The sequence below is a fragment of the Leptinotarsa decemlineata genome, unplaced genomic scaffold, assembly GCF_025532065.1.
Source record: "Leptinotarsa decemlineata unplaced genomic scaffold, Ldec_3_MD MMD2_tig00026374_RagTag_RagTag, whole genome shotgun sequence".
NCBI classification, from domain to species: domain Eukaryota; kingdom Metazoa; phylum Arthropoda; class Insecta; order Coleoptera; family Chrysomelidae; genus Leptinotarsa; species Leptinotarsa decemlineata.
The window spans coordinates 599924-625085 of record NW_027412710.1 but is presented as its reverse complement, the minus strand read 5'-3'; the positions used below and the strand labels follow the sequence as shown (position 1 = coordinate 625085).

The 25162-nt window shown below is 33.3% G+C and overlaps 1 protein-coding gene across 1 annotated transcript in view; it reads right to left on the bottom strand.

Moving 5' to 3' along the window:
* LOC111503342 (protein-associating with the carboxyl-terminal domain of ezrin) overlaps nt 1-23709 on the bottom strand; it is a 34160-nt gene extending 10451 nt beyond the window's left edge. The window contains exons 1-4 of the mRNA XM_023157628.2: nt 23286-23709; nt 22780-23230; nt 3355-3684; nt 3107-3294 (exon numbers count right to left, since the gene is read on the bottom strand). Of these exons, the coding sequence (XP_023013396.2) occupies nt 3107-3294; nt 3355-3684; nt 22780-23230; nt 23286-23483 (1167 nt within the window). The 5' untranslated portion in view covers nt 23484-23709. The remainder of the gene's footprint in view (nt 1-3106; nt 3295-3354; nt 3685-22779; nt 23231-23285) is intronic.
* Between the last annotated feature and the right edge of the window lie 1453 nt (nt 23710-25162).

The window sequence follows — 25162 nt, the reverse complement described above, 5'->3', positions numbered from 1 at the left end:
GCCGAAACACCAACGAGCCGTAAATTAAATGCGATTAAAAAATGTACTAAACCAAAAATTATTTTCGTTCGTAACAACTTCACCCTTTCAAGGCAAGTTTCGAATATAAACTTTATATTTAATGAATAAACACCTCAGGAACCTCCGCTTATGATTTTACGAGTTTTACGATCGTTTTATGACTTGGGCCCTCATTTTGTGCTATCGACAAATTATGAACGGACTATAATTGTTGTTACTATTGCTGTGATAAGTTGAAGAAGAAAACACAGAATGATAATTACTCGGTTTTATTTACTTTCAAGGTAAAACTTAACGACAGAAATGATGACAAAAAAAACTTAACTTAAGTATCTAAGTTTAAGCATATTAATAACTAACAAATAATTGAAATGAATCACAGTAAAACAAAAAAACTTTCGCTTCCTTTGTCTTTCCTACGCAGACGAACTCGCAGTTGCGCCGCTAGCCTTTTTATATGCAATTATGACTGCCATCTCGAGGTGATCGGAATACACTAGCTAGAACCAGAACTTTCTCGAACCAACGCGGTAATTCCAAATATTTAATTACGCCTAATGCCACCTAGCGGGTAGCTGAAAAATATAGTACATAGTACCGCTACTCGCCACTAGATGTCGTTAAGTGTCACAATACACAATAATAATTGAAATGCAAAAAAGCGTAAGTTTGCTTAGGTCACGCACTTTGCGACTATCCTAGTCTAGAAATATAGTTAAGGGCAGAAATTGGCCCTTGGAACAAACTGAAAAAATCATTATGGCCCGAAGGCTTCAAAGTTTGGAGACCCCTGATCTAAACCAATTCAATTCTCTGCTTAGTATTTCAAATCGTTTACTTGACCTTGTCTTATCTAATTTTCAATGCTCTGTATCCCACGATGAACTACCCCTTCTAAACGTAGATGGCTATCACCCAGCACTGAACATAATTTTTGAATTCTCATCACCAGAACAAGCAATACCATATAACTCATCAGAAAGCAGGTATAACTTTCGTAAATATAAACCACATAAATATTTCTATTAATGATGAAAATATAAAAGTGCATAATACTGTAAAATACTTAGGGTTTCAACTGGACTACAATCTCACATTTGAAGAACATTTTCAATACATACATAAGAAAATTTCGAAAAAACTATATTTTTACTTTAGAATTTCAAAGCATATGTCTTTAAACACAAAGATATTAGTCTATAAAACATTTATACAACCACACTTTGATTATTGTGCTTCGATTATATACTCTCTCAATTTGAACAAACAGGCACAACTACAAAAACTACAAAATAGAGGAATGAGAATTATATTGAGAGGAAACGGATACACTCCCATAATTACAATGTTAACAAGCCTAAATTGGCTTTCGGTATCCCAGAGACTTTTATACCAGACAATGATATTTGTGTATAAAATTGTTAATGATTTAACTGGAACATATCTTTAAAAATCTATTTGATTTATTATGATATTCACAAATATCACACTAGACAGAATCTTGACATTCATATACATAGAACTAACACCAAAATCAGTATGAACTCAGTATATGTCAAAGGTTTTGATATGTACAACAAATTGCCTCATTCAATTGAATCATCTTCAACTTTAAAAAGGTTTGAAACTGATCTACTGCATCATATTTATAACAAATGTAATTGAAGGTATTACTAATAAGATGATAAGCCATGATTTTTGAAATATTAATCAATTATTCGTTAGTTATAATTTTGTTATTGTATATTAGGAATGTATCCTATTTACCAAATAAATGTTATTGTTATTATATAATTTCAGAGGATAGGATAGTTGGATTCTTTCCTAAATTCGAATAACTGAAGTGGTATGCCATCTATTGTGTACCGATAGAAACTAACGGTGTATTAACCTCAACTGGATTGAACGAAATGCATAGATTGAAAGAGATCTACCATCATATACAGTGTACATCTATACTGTCGTCAAGGTTTCCCTAAACCGTGGTTACACAATTCCCAATTGTCCCCATATCAAAAACAATCAAATATCTGAAGGATCTTTTAGAAACGAATGAAATATGTGGTGAAGTAATGGAAGAGTACATCCAGCTCACACAAATTTGCATAAGACAAAATCGTTTCCAGTTCAGTATCTGTTTTTGCAAATATCATGAGCGTACGGCAATGCACAACCTGTTTACTCAGGCTTGTTCATCAAGGACAGCAATGCATTTGTGGTGCAGCATAGTTTTGTGTTTGGGACCTGGTTTTTAACAACTTTATAGATGCCTTTGTAGATTAGGTATCAGGTAGGTAGTAAATAACAACTAGGAATTATTCGATGACCCTCATCATGCAAAGTAGTGATTTCTCTAGATGCATATAAAAACATCAACATCGTTGCTAAGAAGTAGTTTTAGTCATCTCCTGATGTTGATAACTTGGTTAGTGAAACACGCGTTGAGAGATAGTATTTTAGCTCTGGTGAAGGAAAAGTGTTTTCATTTGATTTAGGAGAGCTTAGTTTTTAGGATTGAAAGCTTTTCCCTCAATGGAGACTTCATTTCAATACTCTTCCATATATTACGTTTTGAATTGCTTGCTTGTTTCAATTCCATTATGATTATTTAGTGTTTAAAACAAGACCCCCTCGCCTTGCCAACTAAAACAATTAGAAACTAGCAAGGGGGTCCAAAGAACTCCACAGGACTCACATTGATAAGTCTAGTAATCAAACTAACTGAATCATTGGAATTCGTTATACCTTCGACACCAGGACTTTCAGATTTGTACTTTTAATTCAGTTTTACACTAAAATATAAATTCAACTGGGGCAAATATATCTTAATGAGTATGGGCAGAAAGTCGAAGTGGTAAAAATGAACGTATTAATAAAAATTCTTTTTCAGATGATTAATAATATACTTGTAGTGTATTACGAAAAACTATAGAGTATGCTCCTGTACTTCGTCAAGTAAAAAAAGGCTCCCGGGCCTGACTGTATTGCAGACGAAATATATAGTTAGTCAGTAATAAACGAGCAGCATTAAACACTTGTTTGATTATAACCCTAAACATAACAATACTTATTCAAAATATTTTACCTCTGGCAAAATGAAAGACTGCAGTTCCTCACAAGTGAAAATGTGCATGAAATTGGAAAAATGATACAGCAGTAATAAACGAATTTGAGCATCTCTGACTCTGAAGATCTCCAACAGCTTTGGGCATAGATACTGCTTGAAGGTTTCCTCAGAAAAAATACATTTTGGTTTTCCGTCCTCTGGTTTATCTTTAAAAATAGAGTAATATATTGACAATATATTTTTGTATTTAAGAATTGAATTCTTACCTGATCTTGCCATAAGCAAAAGTGGTAGTAAATTCTCTTGGGCAGTTTTATTAAATAAAACCAAACGTGATAAAAGTAATCCACCAAGTTGAGAAGCAACAACTAACTCGTCAAATGATAGGAGTTTTACCCCTAAGTTTTGGAAAAACAGTTTTTTCTCTTCATCATTCTTCAATGGAAGTTCCATCAAGAACGAATGAATCTGTATAAAATCATGATTGAAAAATTCATGTTCCAATAGTGACTTGAAATTTGGTCTCCTGGAAATGTCTGCGTTTTGCAATTCATTTTTACAGTAGTCACGAAAGGATGAAAGTGTTGATATTTCATCTGAAATCAAAATAAAATCAACAGTATGATAAAAATTTAATTTATCAGAATTATAATAACTTTTTTAGAGAATAAGTTTATATTTAGTTCCTGAATTCACGAATTCTCTTCTTTGTTTAACCCATTAACGTCTATAGCTACCATATGAATCCAACAGACGGGGAAGGGGGTGTTGAAATGGGCAATGACAGTTAGTTGAGTAGTATGAAATTATTATCTCAGAAAAATGTAATAGAAATTGAGAAGTTTTCTTCGAAACTGAAAGAGAAATTAAGTCACTTCCTGACATTTTGATCAGTAGTACCCTGTTTTAGAGAGAACTAAAATTCTTATTGACAAAGCGTATCTTATGTTGATAGATAAAAAATAGAGAGATAATAAAACATATCAGTCATGAAAATTAAATGTAAATAATTTAAAACAAAATAACAAATCTATCATGACAAATGTTGAAATATGTCCAGTAGTAACCAAGACATTCTCCAACAAATAGGTATTTAGTTGAAAGGGATTGAAAAAACATTATTTTTTTGAAGGAGGGATAAATAGATATTTCTTTGAATTATACTGTCAACGGACACATTGCACCCTTCAATAAGACCGACTTGGCTTTTCAGCGGGGTTATTCTTGATATTCTTCAGTTTACTTCGAGAGCGCGTTGAATAAACAGCTATACAACATGGAAGCTAGTTGCTCGGGAATCGTGATGCGTCCGAAATTGTCACCATTAAATATAAATGGAAAAAACAATTGTCAAATTGAGAATACAATATCCGCCCGGAATAAAAAGTGAGGAGGAAGTAGTGCAAAAATGCGCGAGTATGACCGGTATCAAGTATCCACTGGTAGAAAGTGTTTGGTTATCGATGAAGAAGTGAAGAATTCTATTAGGAAAACAGTACACTCTTTTTGCATAAAAAACGAAATACCTACATTAAATAAAGTTTTGTCAGTTATTCGTGAAGACAGTTTTTTCCCTGATATAAGAAGAACTCGAAAATGGATGATATTACATGAGCAGAATTTCACTTTTGGAAAGCAAGATAGAAAGAGCATGTTAACAGAAAAATCAGAGATTGTAGAATGGAGAAGAAACTATTTAAGAGAAATAAAGAAAGCCAGAGGACTAGGTAAATCTATTTTTTTATTTGGATGAAACATGTGTCAATGAGGGTCATAACGTCTCGAAGGTTTGGCAAATCAGAACATCGAAAGTGGAAGACAAGCCTTTATGGAAGGTTGGTTCACTGGTTTGAAAATTCCAGTTGGAAAAGGTCGTCGTCTTATTATCACTCACATAGGCAGCAGTGAAGGATTCGTGAAAGATGGATTGATGGTTTTTGAATCGAATTGATTATCATCAAGAAATGGATGCACAGTATTCGAAGAATGGTTTAAAAACATACTTGTAGAACTTCCGCAGGGATCCGTAATAGTAATGGATAACGAAAGTTACCACAGTAGACGAGCCGAGAAGCTGCCGACGTCGTGTTGGAAGAAAGCAGATATTACTGAGTGGTTACAAATAAAAGCTATTCCTTTTTTTATTTATTTTATTTATTTGTATTTATTACCATACAGTCCATTAAAGACTAATTACATGGATAAACTGTTGGCAAATACACTACAATGATAGCTATTAAATATAGATCTAGATTACTAAACTATTACTTACTGATACCAGACTTGTAGGGAGTCGTCCATAACTGCACTGACTGGATTCGTCAAATATATGTTTAGTTTGACAGAGTTGAATTCAATATTTGTTCCAAAATTGTTTTACGAAAAACTGATAGAGGTAAGGTCCAATCTAAATCCATAAGTAGATTGAAATTGTTTGCTAATTTAATCATAGCTAAAAGAAGTGCTCCCGATGATGTACATATTGCAGAGGTATTAAACATTGGTGTGGAACGTATACACCGTGGAGGTACATTAAATGGAAGCATATTGAGGATTTCTGGGGAATTTGTTAAATTGTTTATTAATTTATACAGGAATATCATTGATGTTAAAGTTCGTCTCTGGTCTAAGGATAGTATCTTGAATTCCGATCTTAATTGATATGTCCTGACGGTATTATAATTAGGCCACACGTGGTACTTTTTAAAATACAAATATCTCAACAGTTTGTTTTGTATTTTTTCCAAATTATTTAGATATGTTTGATATTCACCGGACCAAATAATTGAGGCATATTCTAGTTTAGGCCTGACCAGGGAATAATATAATATTTCAATGGTGTTAATATTGGCAAAATTCGATGTTTGTCTGATAACAAAACCCAAAATACGATTAGCGGACTTAATCATGTTATTAATGTGAGTGGAAAAGTTGAATTGTGAATTATAGGTAACACCAAGATCCTTTATTTCAGTTTTTCTCTCTAGGATCTCTCCCTTCATTTCATATTCAAACAGAATTGGCTCTTTAATACGGGTGATTGAGAGTACAGAACATTTTTTTAAATTGCAATATAATTTATTTCTTAGACTTTTGAATCGACGCAAGGAATAATAAGACCTTCAAGCTGTAGGAAGTAAAGAAATACCTATACAGTGCTCTGGAAAAAGTCGACCAAAAAGTTTGGGAAAAATGTATCCACAAAACAATCAGAATCGAAGCAGAGATATAGGATCTGGATGATCGCATAGACTCATCATCAAAAAAAATTATTCCAGTTGTCATCAATCGTAATGAAACTGATTCATCCAGTGGAGAATCACTTAACGAATCCCTGTAGACTTTTTTCAGATTAAAATTATCGCAATGTCTCATTCGAAGTAAGTATTCCCATTAAATCTATAAAATTGTTTCTGAATCAACTATAAAATCCACTAAGGAATATGAATCTTCATTTCCAAACCAACAAGAATATATAAAGTGTATCTCTCAGTGCAGCCACACTTTTCTACTTCCTGAAAATGTCAAAGTCGAAGCCGAAACGTCGAACAACGCAAAATTTTGAACGTGGTTCAACTCGAAATCAGATGTTCAAATTTCTAACCGCGGAAATCTATTCTATTTGTATACTTATCTGGTGATGTTTCGAATACTTTAACCATCTTCATTATCATACCGACGATCAATTTGATATTACCATTGTCAATGATAATAATAATAATATCAAATTTATTTACATCAAAAGACTAATCATGACTACAAATTATAATGTTTTGATTTAAATAGGTCGGATAAAGAAAATGGATAGTTTAAAATGTCACCAGATACATATTTCTTTTAATATGCAAAATTTTTTAAATTCAAGCTAATGACAAATTAGATTTTTTTTCCAAAGAGCTAATTTATCTAATGCAGTAACTTTTTGCCCTTTCTACATTTGTATTTATTTGTAAATTTAATATTTTGATTATTTTATAGATCTGTAGAAAGTAACAATTCTAAATAATAAAAAACTATTTCGAATATAAATTGTCCTTCCCAAAATAAAATATTTAAACAAAATCAGTTTTCACCATATTTTAATTATCTTCTCATCATACAGAATACCTCAGTCCGACGCCTATTAATATTATCTTAAACGTAATATTAGAAAAAACATCGGGCGGTTCTTTTGGCGGTATTTTCGCATTCTTTGTCGGTGTTTTCGCGTTCTTTGTCGCATATCCCTATTTTAATGGCTCGTTAGCGGCGTCCTCAAGGGATATAGAGGGTAGACATATCTCAATGATTTTGTGGGTGAATTGCAGTGTTATTTGCTTGAGACGACTATGTTTCTTTCTTTGATGTAGCGACATGTTTGCATTCTTGAAATTCTTTTACTCTCAGACAATACTGAACGAACTCTACACTAACACAAAATTCAAAATGTTTCGTTGAAAATGTCAGCAACGCAGTAGTATGGTTTTTCACTGGGTAAACATGCTTTTTTAAAAGCAAGATTGTTGAGCTTTTAATTTTCCTTATTTCCAGTGGTAGATTGCTATATATTTTACAATCATTGTATATAAGAGTCTTTGAAGAAATTTGAGGTTGGAATAGGTAGGTAATCGTTTGGATCGCTTCAAAGTTATTAATGCGTTTTCATATCTGGTATGCAGTTTCCAATTTGAATAATGCTACTACTGTTGGAATTTTATACTTAATGGGCACTTAGGAAAACAATGTAAAAGTAAACCACGCTGCATTCAATATGGCGAACAGCATAGTTCTTCAGACTGTCAAAATTCTAATCCCGATCCAAAATGTTCCAACTGCGGTGGATCTCACTCAAGTACAAATATGGAAATATGTCCGGAATTCAAAAGGCAAAAACAACTCAAACAAGCAATGTCAATTGAATAACCCAAACCAACAGGAGAATTCCACGTTACAACCTAATACATCGCATCAAAAATCAGTTATTGAACAATCTTTTACTCCAAATCAATTTCAAAATGCTCAACAAACTCCTCACTTGCATAAATCTTACAAATTACATGACAGAGAACTCCTGTAAACCGCTTAAGACCATCCAGTCCAGATCCTATATACGAAGCACACAGAAATATAATACATCCTATACCAACACACAATGAAGAAGGGGGATCCTTAAAACACCTGCATATTTGCGAAACATAAATCAAAATAGCTCAAACATTTAGGAAATTCCTAATCTTACTAATATTATTTTAGAATTAGTTACCCATGTATAATAAACATAATGAAAACTTCGAATAATTTTAATATTCACGAATCAGACCTTGTAAATATAATCAGTAAGCAGTTAAATGTAAATGTGTCATCAAATTGGCACCTCCAATGAATCATATTAAAATTTGTCAATGGAATTGTCGTTCTGCGATTGCAAATAAAGGAAATTTAGAATATCTTCTTCCTCAAACCACAAACATACTATAAATTCGCGGGATATAATTGTATACGGAAACGATGGTAAAGGAAAAGTAGTCATATTAACTAAAACAAAAATAAAATATAAAGAAATCAATCTGAATAACTCCAATATATCAGCCATAGCTGCGACAGCAAATATTTTACCCAACCATAATAAAATTCATTTAGTTTCACTTCACGTTGAACCCCAAACATACATTAGTAGTCAAGAATAGGTTAAATTTTTTAATGATATTCCAAAACCTTGTTTCATAGCAGGAGATTTTAATGCAGATCACATAGCCTGGGGTAATGAATTTGACGAGACATATGGAAAAAATTTACTATATGTTATTGAAAGAAGTAATTTAAGAAAGAAAGTTTTTGGCTTTCTACTACTTCATCTTGATCCAAAAAAGAGGATGAGGGAATCTTCCAAAGAAAGGAAGGAAGTAATCAATTTGAAAATAAGTAACTCTATACATGGATGTGTAGATCACGCAAAGAAGCAACTTTCAGCTACAAACTGAAAGAAAGTCCTCCTGAAACAGCTACTTTCATATAAACATTGAATTACACGAAAGAAAAAAAGTCTTTCGAAACAAATACTTCTATATGAACACTGAATTATACAGAAGATACTTTTCTCTACCCAGTTTGTATTTCAAACATTCGTTGTGGAATAAAAATCAGATATCATTCACATGAGTTCTACTTTAAATGAATGGTAACAAATTGCACTTACATGGAACACTGTCATCCTCACTGGTATACATCGATGTTTCGCCTTAAGACACTTGCCCTAAGGCTCTTCAGTACCAAATTGGATAACATTATAGTACTGAATTGGATAAAATTGGATAACATTATAGTAGAGATTTGGGAAAATGTATTGAAACAGACTCTCGGATAATACAATATGCACATATATACACACAAAATTTGTCTTTTGAAAAGTCACTTGAAAACTTGGCGAGAGAGATAGAAAATTTAAATAAGTTGATGGACAGAAACGGGTTAATAATTTCGGAAAAAAAAAGTCAGAGATTTGCAAATTCATCAGAAAAAGAAAAAAATTTCCATCTCATACAAAATCTGGACCGTGGGTCCTACCAATTCGACTGTGTGACAAATCACATCTATTTCATTTATTTCCATTTTAACTAGTATCGTTTCGCCATCTGGTGAATTTTCGCGGTAACTTATCCGCCACAGTGAAGGCCGATTCCAGTTTTCTACCGTCCTTAGTCATAAGTAGACATGGCCCTAATGCCCTGCGGGATAGGCAACCAATATTTCATTTTGACGGGTTTTTTGCATTGGCAAAATATTTCCAGGGCCAGGTTTTTTATGAACGACTGTCGAGATTCATTTTCGTCTCTAGAGACCTGAGGAGAACGGTTTTTGATGCGCCATATTTGCTCGATTGTTCGAAGATTCTTCTTGTTTGCTCTTTGAAGTTCGTTCTAAATTACCTTACTGTGGTCCTTAAGGACAAGAGTCACCGTCGAGTCCCGTGCCTGTAATTATTTTAGGTGGGTAATGGTTTTTATTACTATAAACGATGTAACACGTGTGTGAAGTTTTTATCAACTACTTTTAACTATTTTATTAAAACATTTGTAATTATTTTAGAACTAAGTCAACAACCAAATGAGTACTCTGTCTCCCCTTCGAACTGAAAATAGATTGTTTCGCACCTTATCCTGTGTCTCATTGGAACAGCAGCAACCCCTTTTCAAAAAACCTTGAGATTGAACCCTTACAACTGTCAGTCAAATACTTGGGTATCATCCTAGATAAATATCTGATATGAAAACACCATATAACTCATATTCGACAGAAAGCAGAAAAAGGTATTAATATCCTTAGAGCCTTCTGTGGAAAAAAATGGAACAATCAATATTCAATATTTGCACCATAAAGCTAATGAGCTGTTTGTATTACTTGCAGATAAAAAAATTACCAAATATTGTCCTTTTGACTGAACACTGCCTTTTAGATAAAGAACCATGTTATTATGAAAAACTACATGATTCTCTCCAAATATTGTAGAAGTTATGGTCACGGTGGAACTATGATTTTAGTTAATGAAGAATCTGTCAGCAAACTACTACCTACTTGAAAATGTTACAAAATATAATTATCTCACAATTGAAAAAGTATTTGAATGTTCTGTATGTTACCTAAAAAACTAAACCTATATGTTATTTGTCTATATAGGTCTCCTTCCTTTGATGTGAATCTATTTCTAGAAAATTTAGAAGTAATACTGAGTGACCTTCCATTGAAATCCAATGATTTCTTAGGAGGCGATCTCAATATAAATTATGTGAATAAAAATTGTGCAGCTACACAAGCTCTACGATCTACGATCCTTCAACCTCAATATGCACGTCAGATCAAACACTCGAATTTGTAATTATTCCTCCACCTGTATTGACTATGTATGCACTAATTATGACCTAGAAAAAGTTTCATGTACAACTATTTCCACGGATCTATCTGACCATGAAGCTATAGAATGCTCCATTCTTTTAGATGTAACAGAGAATAATAGATTTAAATATGGACGGCTTTATAGCAATGCAAACTATAATAGGTTCTATGAGAACTGTCTTGAATTTGACCGGGAACGAGTCTTACTTTTAAATGAACCATTCGTTGCTTTTTATAACAAACTTTCAGAACTTTTCAGTGTATCATTTGCTATACAAAAAAATAAAAAAAGCGTAAAAAACCCTGGATAACACCTGGAATTAAGACGTCCTCAAGAAATCTACGGTCCCTTAGTTATATAAAAAAGTCAGCTTAAATCCAGATTTCCATGCCTACTTCAATAACTACCGTAGAATTTACCGAACTATTCTCAAGCTTGTTAAATCTAGCTATTTCCAAAATAGAATTAACTCTGCGAATAATAAAATGAAGGAGACGTGGTCCATAGTAAATGACCTGAGAGAGAATCCTAAAAAAAGGAACAGTGTTAAAATTTCAATCAGTGTAGACGAGATCAATGAATTTCACTAGTTCGGACTTCCATTGTCTACTATATAAAATGATTTGAAATCCCTGAAACAAGTAAAAAAGAATAATTAAAAAAGAATAGTTGAAAATAACAATAACCAACAATAAACCTGAAATGAAATGATAGTGAAATAACCTACAAGTAAAAATATAATAATTGAATAAATAAAAATTAAAGGAATGAAAAAAGAAAATAATAAAAATAAAAAAGTGTAGGGATTCCAAGTCACGTTAGTTCACGACGTTTCGATTGTTGGTATCTACAATCGTCTTCGGGTGATGACTGGACTGATTCCTCCGAGAGATGACTATTTTATAGGTCGTTGAAATACTTTCACTTTCTCTACTTTCCATTTTCCGCTTCACTGATTCCGTGAGAGATGACCGTTTTGGCGGGAGTTGGTCATTTTTCGTTTGACGATGGGTTTCCATATGTTTCGTATATCTACGCTGGCCTGGCTGAATACGTTGTTGGACAACATGTATGCGGCTTCCTTAAATTTTCTCCTGAACCAATGTTCCTCTCTGTGCAAGATCTCAGCTTGGGACCACTCGATGTTGTGTTGATGGGTCCAAACATGGTCTGCTCTTCCTGATTTGCTGGTTTCTCCTCGCTGTGTGTGCTTTTTGTGCTCGGCAATGCGAACATTCAATGGCCTCTTAGTTTCACCAATATAGGATTTTCCGCACTCACAGGGTATCCGGTAAATGCAATTCTTGGAATCGCAGTCCGCGTTTGGGGGCCTGGTTTTCGTGAGGCTGCTACGGATAGTGTTACCGGATCTGAAACAGGTTCTGATGTTGTACTTGGAACCAATTCTTCTTATCCTCTCCGATAATCCTCTGATGTAGGGAAGTGCAAGCACTGGTTGTGACGGCTTCTCTTCCTTGCGAGGCTCCTGCTGTCTTTTAGCCAAAGTCTTTTCTACCATCGCTTTGGAGTATCCATTCCGCTGAAGATCATTTTTGATGATGTCTAGTTCCTTCTCGAGACCTTCCTTTGTATTACAGAGCCCAAAAGCACGGTCTAATAGAGTCTTGATGATTCCTCTTTTTGTCGATTGATGGTGGTTGGATTCGTGGTTCAGATACTGTCCCGTATGAGTGGGTTTTCGGTATACAGATGTTTCCCACTTAGTGTCGGTCCTCTTCACCAAAACGTCTAAGAATGGCAATTCATTGTGGATTTCCTTCTCCATTGTGAAAGTGATGGAAGGTCTCACGCTGTTGATGTGTTTCAGAAAGGCGTCTAGTTCAGTATTCCCATGGTTCCATATTATGAAGGTGTCGTCAACATATCTCAACCAGACTCGAGGTTTCTTGTGGGCTTCTTCAATGGCCAGAGTTTCAAACCACTCCATATATATATGTTGGCTATGACTGGTGAAAGTGGCGATCCCATTGGCAGTCCCTCATCTTGTGTAAAGAATTCGTCCCTCAGTTGGAAATAACAGTTTCGTACACAGCATCCTAGTAATTCCATAATTACTTCTATAGGTAGATTCGTTCTCTCTTTCAGGTTTCCGTCTTCGGATAGCTTTCTCTGTATGATTTGGAGTGCTTCTTCGACCGGAACGTTGGTGTAAAGGCTTTCCACGTCGAAACTAATTAGTTGATCTTCCTGTGTAACCTCAATTGACCCTAGTAGTTCGACAAAATGCCTTGAATTCTTCACAGAAGACGATGTTTTTCCTTGTAATGGTTGTATCAAGGGAAGTAAAAATCTAGACAAGTTTTGAGTAGCCGAATCTCTGGAGCAAATCAGTAATAGCAGACCATGTTTGGACCCATCAACACAACATCGAGTGGTCCCAAGCTGAGATCTTGCACAGAGAGGAACATTGGTTCAGGAGAAAATTTAAGGAAGCCGCATACATGTTGTCCAACAACGTATTCAGCCAGGCCAGTGTAGATATACGAAACATATGGAAACCCATCATCAAACGAAAAATGACCAACTTCCGCCAAAAACGGTCATCTCTCACGGAATCAGTGAAGCGGAAAATGGAAAGTAGAGAAAGTGAAAGTATTTCAACGACCTATAAAATAGTCATCTCTCGGAGGAATCAGTCCAGTCATCACCCGAAGACGATTGTAGATACCAACAATCGAAACGTCGTGAACTAACGTGACTTGGAATCTCTACACTTTTTTATTTTTATTATTTTCTTTTTTCATTCCTTTAATTTTTATTTATTCAATTATTATATTTTTACTTGTAGGTTATTTCACTATCATTTCATTTCAGGTTTATTGTTGCTTAATATAATTGTTATTTTCAACTATTCTTTTTTAATTATTCTTTTTTACTTGTTTCAGGGATTTCAAATCATTTTATATAGTAGACAATGGAAGTCCGAACTAGTGAAATTCATCACGAAACATTGTCAATCACCTTCAAACAAACGAGATCAATGAGTTCTACTGTTCGATTGCTCGCAAGCTTAATAATAACATAATTGTCCCTAACGACCCTCTTATCAATGTTCATAACTGACATACAGGAGATACTTTTACATTATACGATACTAGTTTTGATGAAATTATCGAAGTGTTTAGGGATATTAGGAATAAAAAATCATCTGGATACGATGACATCTCCATGAATATATTTCAGAATCTTCCAAAAGTAGCGCTTGAAACTCTTGTCGCATTAATTAATCTTTCGTTTCGCAACGGTAAATTTCCTTCATTCTTGAAAAAGTCTGTGATAATTCCCTTGCACAAAGGCGGAAACTTGGATGATCCCTCTATCGTCCAAAATCACTTATCCCGACCCTAGCAAAAATAATTGAAAAACTAGTGAAAAAAAGGCTCAATGAATTCTTTATTGCTCATAAAATCATCAAAGAAAATCAATTTCAGGCTAAAAAGAACACCCAAGATGCATTTTTTTCCTTCCTATATGATGTATATTCAGGTATAAATGCCGGAGATGTAGCTGCAGCAGTATTTTGTGACCTAAAAAAGGCTTTTGACTGTGTAGACCACAAAATACTTTTGCGGAAACTACATTGTTACGGTTGTGAGGGAGTTACTTTGGATTGGTTCGAATCCTACCTAAGTGGGCGCAGTCAAGTCGTAAAAAGTGATATAACTTCAAAATATATTAATATAGATTATGGAGTGCCACAAGGATCGGTTTTGGGACCCACTCTTTTTCTTGTATATATCAATGATTTACTGTGTATAAACACTTCTGGAAAAATTACCTTATTTGCTGACGACACCACCATTTAATGGCATAGTAAAACTGTTGAAGATCTGAATAATAAGATAATCAGAGATATTAATGTAATCAAGTCTTGGTGCGACTCGAATCTTCTCTCTTTCAATATAAAAAAAAAACAAATATAATAACTTTCAAATGTACTTTAGAAGATATGCCTCTAGAAAATGAGAAGATTGAAAATAAAGATTGCACAACATTTTTGGGCCTATATATTGACAGTAAATTGAAGTTTGAAGCACACGTCAACCAAATGAAGAATAAAATATCCTCAGGGTGCTATGCAATGAGAATTTCAGGGTGCTATGCAATGAGAATTATTTCAAGGGAATTTGGTACTGCCACGGCTATGAACGCATATTATGCATTAATTGAATCTCAACTGAGATATGCCATTCCTTTCTGGGGGGTATGTAACTCTAGTCTGCTAGATTCAATACTTAAACTGCAAAAGAGAGCCATTAGATATGTGTTCAAACTAGGACCGCGCAATTCATGTAGGCAATTATTTGCAGAAAAAATGTATTGACAGTTGTGGCTCTCTATGTAATGGAAACTGCGTGTCTTATACACAAACATAGGTCAAAATTTGAATATATTTCTTCGTGTCATAGCCTTAAAATCTAAAAATAATTTTAAATTACCATTGCCTTCTTCATTCCTAGTAAAGGACTCCATTTTCTATAACGGTGTTAAAATGTATGATTACTTACCATCTCATTTTAGAAATAGCTACGATAGTATTGACAGCTTTAGAAAATACACAAAAAAACTTCTCGCGAACAGACCCTATTATAGTTTGCAAGAATTTTACAATGACAATTTCCAGTGTAATTGTGAACTGTCATATGTAATTTATTGCGGGCACTGTATAGCATACTCGATTAGACTGTTAAATTATAAGTCGTAAAATTGACAAAATGTTCAAATAACATTTTATGATTGACATTTTATTTATTCATTGACACTTATTCTATTGAATAAAATGTATAATTGATAAATGTATATGTATATGTTTATATATTGCTTGTTTATATAACAATTTTATTTTTGTTTTATTTTATTTATATTTTACATAATTGTGTGTATTTTGCCTAAATTTTATTTCTGTATGTGTATATTCTACTTTGTCAACAAAACAAGAGTTTTTTTGACAATAAAGTATATTTTGATTGATTGATTTATTGAACAGATCCAAATATCTCCCTAATATTTTAGAGACCATTCATACGTTCAATATTAGATTATGGAAGTATATTTTATGGAAGTTCTGCAGATACTCACTTGAAAAAATTGGAAGTAATAAAAAATAAATGTCTGAGAATATGTCTGGGGTATCTCCCGTCAACGCCAATATCAGTTATGGAAGCCGAAGCTAAGGAACCTCCATTATTAGACTTAAGAAGACAAATTTGTGACAAGAATCAAAGCAAAATCTTCAAATTTGATTCCCAAACTTCATCAACTTATAATTTTCACACTCACTCATCGATGTTGGCAGAAAAAGAAAACGAATTTATTGGTAGAAAGTTTCACCAGATCGTCTACTTATGACAAAATGATCTACAAAAGCTATAATATGGAGCCCATCACAATTTCGGAGACAACTAATGCAATTCTTCACCTAAAAAACTCCAATTCTTATGATATTTATGACATCAATGCGAAAATTATAAAAGAAATAGTAACATATTTGATTGAATTCCTAACAGATCTTTCTAACAGCTCCATTGTAGAAGGTAAATTTTCGGACAAATTCAAAATATCTCGAGTCATCCCCATCTTCAAAAAAGGTAATGAGAATGAAATTAGTAATTACCGACCTATTTCAATTGCCCCTAGTCTTAGCAAGATCTTTGAGATCATTTAAAAAAATAGACTCTATGAATACTTCTTAAAGCACAAGTTATTAAACCCAAACCAATTCGGGTTTATAAAATCATCTTCGACAGCTCATGCTTTGAAAAAAAATGGTGGATAACATAATAGAATGTTTTGAGAAAGGTAAACACACTGTGGCTGCTCTGTGTGGCCTGACCAAAGCCTTTTACTGTGACTAACATTCATTACTCGTGGAGAAACTGGAGGCATACGGTATATGAGGGTTACCTCTTCATCTATTTTCATTATATTTTTCAAATAGACAGCAATGTGTTGTACTTGATTCAAGTAATATTTCTGACATGAAACCTATCACATGTGGTGTGCCGCAGGGTTCAGTGCTGGGCCTGCTACTATTTATAATTTATGTCAACGATATTTTTGCTTACATGTCCCCCTTTGATTGTATTGCATTTGTTGATGATACAACTCTTGCTACCCCAGGTAAGGATGTGAATACAATATCAAATGAAATAAATATAGCCAAAAAAAAGCAGAAATATGGTTTACAAGAAATAACTTGATGCTAAACGCAAGTAAAACGTAAAAAATACTTTTCTCATATAATAGGTTCCTAACACAATGTTTCTGTATCCGACAAGTCCACCTGAAATCGAAGACATTATAAAAAAAACAACTAAGAAACCTTCTGCAGGAATTGTTGATATTTCTGGGGTTACTCTTAAATTTGTCAGTGATATAATATGTAATGCACTATCTTTCATGATTAATAAATCCTATGAAAAAGGAAAATATCCAGAAGTTTTCAAAACCTCAAAGTCTGTGCCAATATTTAAGGGTAAGGGATCTAGAAATGACGTCGGAAGTTATAGAAACGTGTGTATACAATCTCAATTCGCGAAAGTCCTCGAAAACAGTTACAATACACGGTTAAGCAATTTTATAGAACAAAATAATCTTATTCTAAATTGTCAGCATGGCTTCAAGCATAAAAAATCTACAGAAACTGCTATAAAAGAATTATGTAACCATATTTATTACTGCTTGAATGAAAAACAAAATCCAATAGCCGTTTATTATGACCTTAGTAGGGCTTTTGATACTATAGATCACAGATTATTAATAGAGAAACTTTATAGGATAGGTATTCGAGGAGTGGCCAACACTTGGATAGAATCCTATTTAAAGGATAGGTCACAGATAGTGGTTGTAGACAAAGTGAAATCTAACCGATTAAAAGTAACAACTGGTGTACCTCAAGGCTCTATTTTAGGTCCTTCACTATTTATTGCTTTCATTAATGATATTATATATTCATGTACATCTCATAACAAAATGATTATCTATGCAGATGATACAAACCAGCTGGTGGCTGAAAAATCTCTAGCAGGCACTGTTACAACTAGCAATACATGTGCATGCGAATTCCAACAATGGTGCGAGAATAATGGATTATCAGTCAACATCAATAAAACTTGTTTTATGGTATTTCAACAACAAAATATCAGTCTTGACCATAGTCCATTAATAAGAATGGATCATAGGTCCATAGAGCAAGTAAAATATTGTAAATTCCTTGGAGTATACATAGATCAGAAGCTCACATGGAATGTTCATACAGATCATATTGTATCCAAACTAAGCAGTGTTTGCTTTGTTATTCGACAACTACAAGGAACAGTATCTCTGGAAACTCTTAAGCTAGCTTATTATGGTCTTGTTCAGTCCACACTGAGTTATGGTCTTATTGTTTGGGGCAATTCTGCTCATATTCAAAAGGTGTTTATAATACAGAAAAGAATTTTAAGTTGTATGGTGAGAGCCAACCCTCGAGAGAGCTGTAGAGAAATCTTTGTTCCTTTGAGAATTCTAACTCTTTCATGCTTATATATATATATATATATATATATATATATATATATATATATATATATATATATATATGTATTTAATAACTCTTGAGGTAAAAAAACGGCACTTCAGCCATGAGAGGGGTTTTATGATCCACAATTATAGTACACACAACGCTAATTGTATACGTTTGCCATTCTCTCGCTTATCACTGGGACAGAATTCATATATGTATCAGGGAATTATTTGCTATAATCACACAGTCACACTAATGGGTGAAATTGAGAGCTTTAAATTATTTAAATCAAAATTGTTTGATCTTTTATGTTCAAATGCCTTTTATTCAATGGACGAGTTCTTAGCATTCTGTTCATAGTATATATAAATTGGTATAGGGTAGCTTATGCTTTTATTTTTATACTAATTGTATTTGTTGTATGTCTGACTAGTCCAATAAGTTTTAGGGAGGCAAGTTTATATGCTGTATCTTGTAAAACTTCAGTGATGAATAAACATATCTATCTATCTATCTAACAAAGGGTGACAGTGTTAAATTGCTGGGAATTATAATTGATGACTCACTGAACTAGTCAGATCACATAGAGCAGCCAAAATCTCAAAATACATATTTCTACTCCGAAAAGTAAAAAATATAATTAATCTACATGCTCTGTTATCTACCTATTATGCTTTTTTTCACTCCAATATTTCATGTGGTACGATTCTATGGGGTAATAGCACAAAGGCTGATTAAGTTTTTCTCCTTAAAAAAAAGAAATTAGAAGAATAGCTGGTGCCAGTTACACCGACACCTGTAGACCACTCTTTGCATCTCTTAAAATCATGTATATATATATATATATATATATATATATATATATATATATATATATATATATATATATATACATAATTAGTGACTGGTTTAACTATAAATCGGTTCAATTCGTGAGGTTGCAGTCAATAGCTGGGCTGTTACAAAGAAAACTCTTTGTTATATGTCAAGCTTTCGGTATATTTCACACCTTTGTCAGGACAACTACAATAATAAGATTATATATCTTGTAAAAAATATATAAATATGGAGAACTTACTAACGTGAGAAAAAAATATAAAAAGGTTCAAAAACAGATAGAAAAACATTAAATAATGACAGTTGATAAAAATTTTTGGCTGACAATGTCAAATGGGAAAATTCTGAATGATAGTCGAATTACTAGATCTTTTATTTTCTTTATCATATTTCAGTAGGTACCTACGTGTAAATTTTGCTGAGACTGTCAATACCAGTTCGTTTATTCATTGAATGTTCTTCTTTATTATTATGTATCATTTCCAAAATATTCCTTTAGTTGTATTGGTTTCTCTATCTAAAATATTTGGATTTTCAAAATTCATTTTATGATCCTCCGATTTAACATGTTCTGTTAATGCACAAGAATTAACATTTCCTCTACAGTCGCTCTTATGGGAAGTGATGCGACTACTTAGAGGTCTAGATGTTTGTCCTATATATGTTTTAGAATGTTTTTATCAACTGTCATTATTTAATGTTTTTCTATCTGTTTTTGAACCTTTTTATATTTTATTCTCACATTAATAAGTTCTCCATATTTATATATTTTTTACAAGATATATAATATTATTATTGTATTTGTCTTTACGAAGGTGTGAAATATACCGAAAGCTTGACATATAACAAAGAGTTTTCTTTGTAACAGCCCAGCTATTGACTGCAACCTCACGAATTGAACCGATTGATATATATCAAGTTCTACAAGAAATCCACAAAAATAAAGAAAACTATGAAATTAACTCGGATTTTCACAGTTATTTCACTAGAGGCCGCCAATTAATCAGACCAAACAGAAAGAGACTGCAAAAATCCAGTAAAAACTCTTCGACGTAAACATCTATAATAAACTACCAACATTCATGAAAAACATGAACCCCCAAAAGTTCAAAAATTTTTTGAAAGACTTCTTGACAACGCATGCTTGTTATTCTACAAAAGAATATATGGCTGTCCTCACGGCAATGACTCATTGAAAATGTATCCCTAATCCTTGATTTGACAATATTTTTATATATGTGTGTGTGTATTTATAAGTAGGTGTGTGTATATTCACATGTAATTTTTTGTTATACTGATGTTTCTTTTTTCTAATTTTAACTATTTTGTAATTCCTTGACTTATCCTATCTGTATTGCTCTGTTTGTACACCTAAAGGATCAATAAACATGTATGTATGTATGTATAACCTTCCATACTATACAGAAGATTATGACATAATATCCCATGAGTTTAAAGTACATTATTTGGAAAAAAAATAATATAGGTTGTGAGGGAGAGTTTTCAGGAATAATCAAGAGGCTGTGGTCAAATGCAGATTATATCTACACAGATGGATCAAAAATATCAGAGAAAACAGGCTTCACATTCTATCATTCAAACACCAAGTATTTTGAAATGTATATACTTCCCAATGAAGCATCCATCTACACTGCAGAATTGAAAGCCATACTTCTGGCAATGCAATATATTCTGACACAAAACTGCGTTCAGTCAATAATTTTCACTGATAGCAAGATTACCGTGGATCAATTGAAAAATTTTCCGAAGTCTGAATCAGTTTTTTGAATTGGAAAAAATCGCCAGAGCCCATAAATTAATTTTCTTACAAAATAGAAAGGTATCTATAATTTGGATAAAATGACATTCCGGAATAAAAGGAAATGAGGTAGTAGATAGATTAGCAAAGCAAGCCTCTGAGGCAAAAGAGTCCATTCAAACCTTTATTCCACATACCGATTTGAATCGAATTTACAAGAAAGATTTAAATGAAATTTGGCAAAATCAATTCAATGAATCTCAGACAGGCAAAAACTTTAAACAACTCTTCCCAAAGATCATTGGAAATAGATGGATCGAACAAGAGAGCGACAGAAAATACTTAAGTACAATAAACCGTTTACGATCAAATAACGCTATCTGCCCAGCTTACAAATTCAAAATTGAATTAACAGAGATCGTTATATCACATCATGTTGGAGTGTTCGCTCCACATCCACAGTATAAACACCCTTTACTCTGAATTGAAATTTCATATCTTTTCCAATAAACTTAAATTGTATGTTAACCTTAAACAACAGAAATATATACAAATTATTGTTCAATCATCTGGTAAGATGCAAAATTAAAGTATGAATGATTGATTGTAAATATAGTTATAGTATCTACTACTAACAATATATTCAAATGTAAACAGAAATTAAATCATATTATGTACAAATGGATTAAAAAGAAGAAAAAATTTATATAAAACAGTATAAAATAAAATTAAAAAAATACCAACAAAAAAAATTGAGGAAAAGAAAATGCATAAAACAAAAATATAAAACAATTGAATAAAAACACTTATTCAAAAAGAAAAACAAAAATAAATAGAAATGAAAATTCAAAAATCAAAAAACAAAGGGAAAAAATCTATGTTTGAGCTACTACTCAATGTTACTTTCAAATAGTTTTTTTTTATTAAAACAGTCTGGCTAATTGGTTTTCCTCAATCCAAAAAATTCAAATCACACACAAGTATCTAGATTTTTTTTTGCTTAACGCATGTACCATGTTGCTCGTTTTTGCTGGATTGAAATGGCCTGCATGTGATTGTTACTAACCCCCCAAAAGGCAATGCCTTAACGCAAGTAAGATTCAATTAAGGAGTGGACAGTTCGAGTTCATATTTGATATGACACGAACTGCATAACATGTGGATGCTGGTTTGTTTCTGAGAGCCTCGACATGACTAAAAAATTTTAGTCTACTTATCAATGTGACCCCAGGAATTTTGTATGACATTTGTTCTTGTTTGAGACTCTTCAACTTTTCTCCTACTGGAACATTTACAACCTGCTCTCTGAAAGCGACAACATTGGACTTTGAGACTTCGAAAGAAAGCTTATTTGAGTTACACCTTTTTTTTGTCAGTGTCAAGGCTATAGAGTCTATCTGCAGATAGAGTAGTGCCTAGAGGATGACAGCACGACCAGCTGTCGAAAGCACTCGCAGATAATCAAATAGAAGTTATAGAACTTCAAATCCTTTTTGTAACTTACATTAATAGTAGAAAAAAGAAGTATTGATTTCTATTTTCAACGTTGCACAAGAAAGTTCAAAGTTCATCATAAATTAATTTGAATGTTTCCTTATATGATACCATGTGTTGTTTTCATGAAAACTTTGTGGGATTTGATTTTTCTAGAGATTTATGTGTTAAATAGTAATGCTTCCCTGTATAAAATATTTACTTACCATCAGTTTTAGATTTGAGAATTTCACACACAAACACTCCAAATGCATAGACATCAATAAAATCCTTTCTGCCAAGATCATTTTGTAATAGTTTATCTTCATCTGGGTCTATTGATTTGCTGTATCTGCTTGATCTCGTTTTAGCTAGATAATCATAGTTCATGTCCTTATAGCCGCAGAGATATTCCATTCCACCTAACTTCCAGTTCCCATCTTTGGTAACATATATTGAAGTACAACATATATTATTATGGGAAACAAATGCATTTTGATGTAGAAAACATAGAGCTTTTAAAATGGAACATAGTCCAACAGATATCTGCAAAATATTCAGAGATGAGAGGACATGTGAAAGGGGAACAACTTCTTCAACGGCTAAGTAAAATCTTGAGTTTTTTTGCCACGACGAAACGTACTTTATCATACAAGGATGTCGAAAAATCATTGAATTCTAAAAAAAAAACACCACTGTTAATCATCCCCCCATTAGATATTTCAGCACTCACCTTCGCACATTTCTCTAATGGGGTTTGGGTAGACCATAAAGAACCACTGACAAATAATTCTCCTATGAATACTGACAAACTCGTACAACTACCATCAGATTTTAAAATGCTGGCTGAATGTTGAGACCAATAGTCACTTATTTCAACTGCTTTTTCGTCTATATCTACGCCTGATAATTCGGATTGTTCATTTCCCATTTTCTTCAAATATTCTACATTAAAAATTTATATTCTATTGAAATGAGGTTATTATTATGACATTTGTTTATCAAAATTGAAGTTTGAAGTATCAAAAAAGGCTATGTTCGGTTTCCCTGAAAAGTCAGAATTTGCTGTTCCGATATTCTGTTTGGGATATGGCCACAGAAATCTGGTTAGTAGTAACGGAACGCGATTCCTGAAAAAAATTGGCCGCTTATCTATCACGGCACCGCAGTGACCGAACTTGAGACAACGGCTGTGATAAACTCGTTTGAAGCAATTTCACACGCCATCTAGTACTTTTACGTTCGTTCTTGATATTTTTGCCATGAAAACAGCTCGTACTGAGGCGCCATCTGAAACAAATGCTATTATTTTAAGGAACTAATGAATTTAGCTTGTAAACGGTGGATTCAGGATTCAGGAAAATGTTTCTGTCATGTCACATTTTAGCTGTCTGTCAGTGTCGAGCCCATCGATATAACCTTAAACCTAGACTGCTAATGGAAAACTCGCCCAAATAGAATTTATGAAAACGTGTCTGCACAATGAGCAGAAGGCCCAAAGACGTGTCATTTCAGATGTTGACACAAGGCTACGACCATTTTGTTCGTAGGCGTCGTCGACTTGATAATTATTCTTGAAAAAATGTGAGAATTGTGAATAATAACAGTGCAATTTCTGACAAATTGCATTGAGTATTTTCCACTAAAAATAAGTAGTAATATTTAGTTACATTTACCATGTGAATATTGACATCAAACCATCCAACCATGAAAAAAGTCATTCTCCAATATGACAGAGAAAATTCTCAAGAGAAAAATCTCTGACCCTTTAGTTAGGGTATCGAACCCGCGATCGCATACGCTTTTAGCTGAATGAAAATTAATAACGCATTTTAAAAATTGATATTTTTCACATGTTGTAAATTAGATCCAATCCCTCTTTCCTGCGATACGGCCATGTGATTTGGAAACGTCATGAAACTTCATTGCGCATGCCCTGAAGGCTCACTGAAATTTCGTAAATGGATGAAGTTGTGTTATATGGGATTAGCAGTCTAGGTTTAAGGTAAGATTCCTAGAATCCCTGGTGCATGCAACGATTAGATTTTGTTTCGAACTTTTTGAAGGAACCATCTGTTGCTTCTAACGATACTTACGAGAATTTTCCCAAGATGGCGCTATTCTGAATTGTTCGAGTCCCCGCTGAGTCAGTCAAATGAGCCTTTTTCCTGAGAATAATACAGCGAATGTGCAGTGTTGCCTATAACCTGGTAATTATCAGGAACGGGGGTAATTGAAGGTACTTCCTGGTAATTTTCCAACAAAATTTATTTTGGGTAATTACCGGGTAATCGAGCTCACGATAAGTTGAACAACCTGGTACTTTCGTCAGATAGTATGATTCAGTTTATTTTCGAAGGCTCACTAGTTGCGTTCCTCGAATCCGTCACGACGAAACTTATTTAGATGACCTTGGTCATGGAGTAACTAGTTGAGGTTTTTTGTTTACTTTTGTCATTTGTCATTAAAGTAAATTACTAACATTTAACATCGACATTACTGTGGAGTTGGGTTTTTAGACATCTTAGCTGCGACACAGATTCTGTGGCTGCGAGCTGGAGAATCCAGGCACAGGCTGAGAGTCAAGACGTTCTCTTTTCTTTTATTCTG